The 1,728-nt window shown below is 52.6% G+C and overlaps 1 protein-coding gene across 1 annotated transcript; it reads left to right on the top strand.

Annotated features, from left to right (window-relative positions):
* The first annotated feature begins 6 nt into the window (after nt 1–6).
* On the top strand, nt 7–1,705 carry LOC121918618 (epidermal growth factor receptor substrate 15-like 1). Its single transcript, XM_042444634.1, has 4 exons — nt 7–126; nt 873–932; nt 1,141–1,380; nt 1,521–1,705. The coding sequence occupies exons 3-4, from the start codon at nt 1,144–1,146 to the stop codon at nt 1,680–1,682; spliced, it is 399 nt and encodes a 132-aa protein (XP_042300568.1). The 5' UTR covers nt 7–126; nt 873–932; nt 1,141–1,143; the 3' UTR covers nt 1,683–1,705.
* The last annotated feature ends 23 nt before the right edge of the window (nt 1,706–1,728 follow it).

Raw genomic sequence — 1,728 nt, 5'->3', positions numbered from 1 at the left:
GTGGAAGAGAGAGCCAAGTTTGATGGCATTTTTGAAAGCCTTTTGCCTGTCAACGGTTTACTTTCAGGAGACAAAGTGAAACCAGTGTTGATAAACTCCAAGCTGCCTCTGGATGTCCTGGGCAGGGTAAGCCAAACTCCCTCCTCCTCCTCTTCTTCTTCCCTCTCATTCCGTCCAGCCTCTGCCCCTGGTGTATGTGCGTGTCACGGTGGCTGGAATGTGTGACCCGGGCCTTCTGGTTGGTTCAGATGAGGACAAAAGGATTCTCGTGGACAACTGGCTCCAATTGAGGCCCAACTTAATGGGCGCATGGGCAGCTTTGGCTTTTTGGAATTGGGTTTGTATCACCTGTCACCACTTTAAGGGGACAAGAGATGCCCAACTACAAGGGGGCAGCCTTGGAAATCAGATGACTCCCCTGCCAGCTGTACTTGCATGTGGCTTAGTCCATGGCAGCTGGGAATTTTGAGAACTGCAGGTCTTCAAAGTAACTTTTCCATAGGAAAAGAAGGACCCCACATCTTTTCTTATTCCTGTTGTTTTGTTTTCTGCTGTTAGCGCTTAATGTTGGTATGGCTGTAGTTGTTTCAGTTGTATTGATTGAATAATCCCCTTCCATAGTGGGAGTTGAAGGAGTGATATACAAATGCACATAGGGACAGACACACACACACACGGGCAGAGATGCAAAGTGATCGCCGGAGGCACCCCTTTCTGAAATGCAGGAGTTCCTCACGCAAAACCTCCAGCAACTTTCCGCCACTTAGCTGTTGGTCTGATATCCTTTTTCTCTCTCCCTTCCTCCTCCCACCAATTTCTATCCCACTCCACCCCAATTCCTGCCTTCCCCACTTGTGTTCCCCCAATTGCAGGTTTGGGATCTGAGTGACATCAATAAGGACGGCCACTTGGACAGAGATGAGTTTGCAGTGGTAGGTTTTCCAAGTCCTCCTCTTTGGCCAATGTGGGGATGACTGGGGCCTCCTGCCTTGAGTGTCAGCACTGGAGGTGGGGATCACTGGGTCAGAGCCTGCCACCCCATTTCTTTTCCCCACTTATGCTCAACCAGATCCTAGTCTCTGGCACCACCGCTGCTTCCTCCTCCCCCCCTGCAGACATTTCCCCTCCTGGTCCTTGCAGGCGATGCACCTAGTCTACCGAGCCCTGGAGAAGGAACCTGTCCCCTCCGTGTTACCCCCGTCTCTCGTGCCCCCCACCAAGCGGAAGAAGGCTCCTGTCATCTTCCCTGGGGCAGTGCCAGTGCTTCCAGCTAGCCCTCCGCCCAAGGATAGCCTGCGCTCCACCCCATCCCACGGCAGCATCAACAGCCTCAATAGCGCTGGCAGCCTCTCTCCCAAGCACAGCCTCAAGCAAGGACAGGTAGGCTGCGGCTGCCCTGAGAGTTGATGGGCAGACTTTTAAGAGATGGTGGCTTGGGATGAATTTCCATTTCTGGCCTCCTGCGGAGGAATGTTGGGTCTGGGACGTCTTTCCCAAATCAGGCTTGGGTGTTGTTTCAGCCCCCAGCAAACTGGGTGGTGCCACTGACCGACAAGGTTTGTTACGACGAGATTTTCTTGAAGACGGACCTGGACCTGGATGGCTTTGTCAGTGGCCTGGAAGTGAAGGACATCTTCATGCACTCGGGACTCTCCCAGAACTTATTGGCCCACATCTGGTAGGACCTTTTTTGTTCCTTGTTCTGCCAAATGTCATCAAGAGGTGACA

This window comes from Sceloporus undulatus, unplaced genomic scaffold (assembly GCF_019175285.1).
Source record: "Sceloporus undulatus isolate JIND9_A2432 ecotype Alabama unplaced genomic scaffold, SceUnd_v1.1 scaffold_19993, whole genome shotgun sequence".
Classification (NCBI taxonomy): Eukaryota; Metazoa; Chordata; class Lepidosauria; order Squamata; family Phrynosomatidae; genus Sceloporus; species Sceloporus undulatus.
This window is presented reverse-complemented; position numbering and strand designations above follow the sequence as displayed.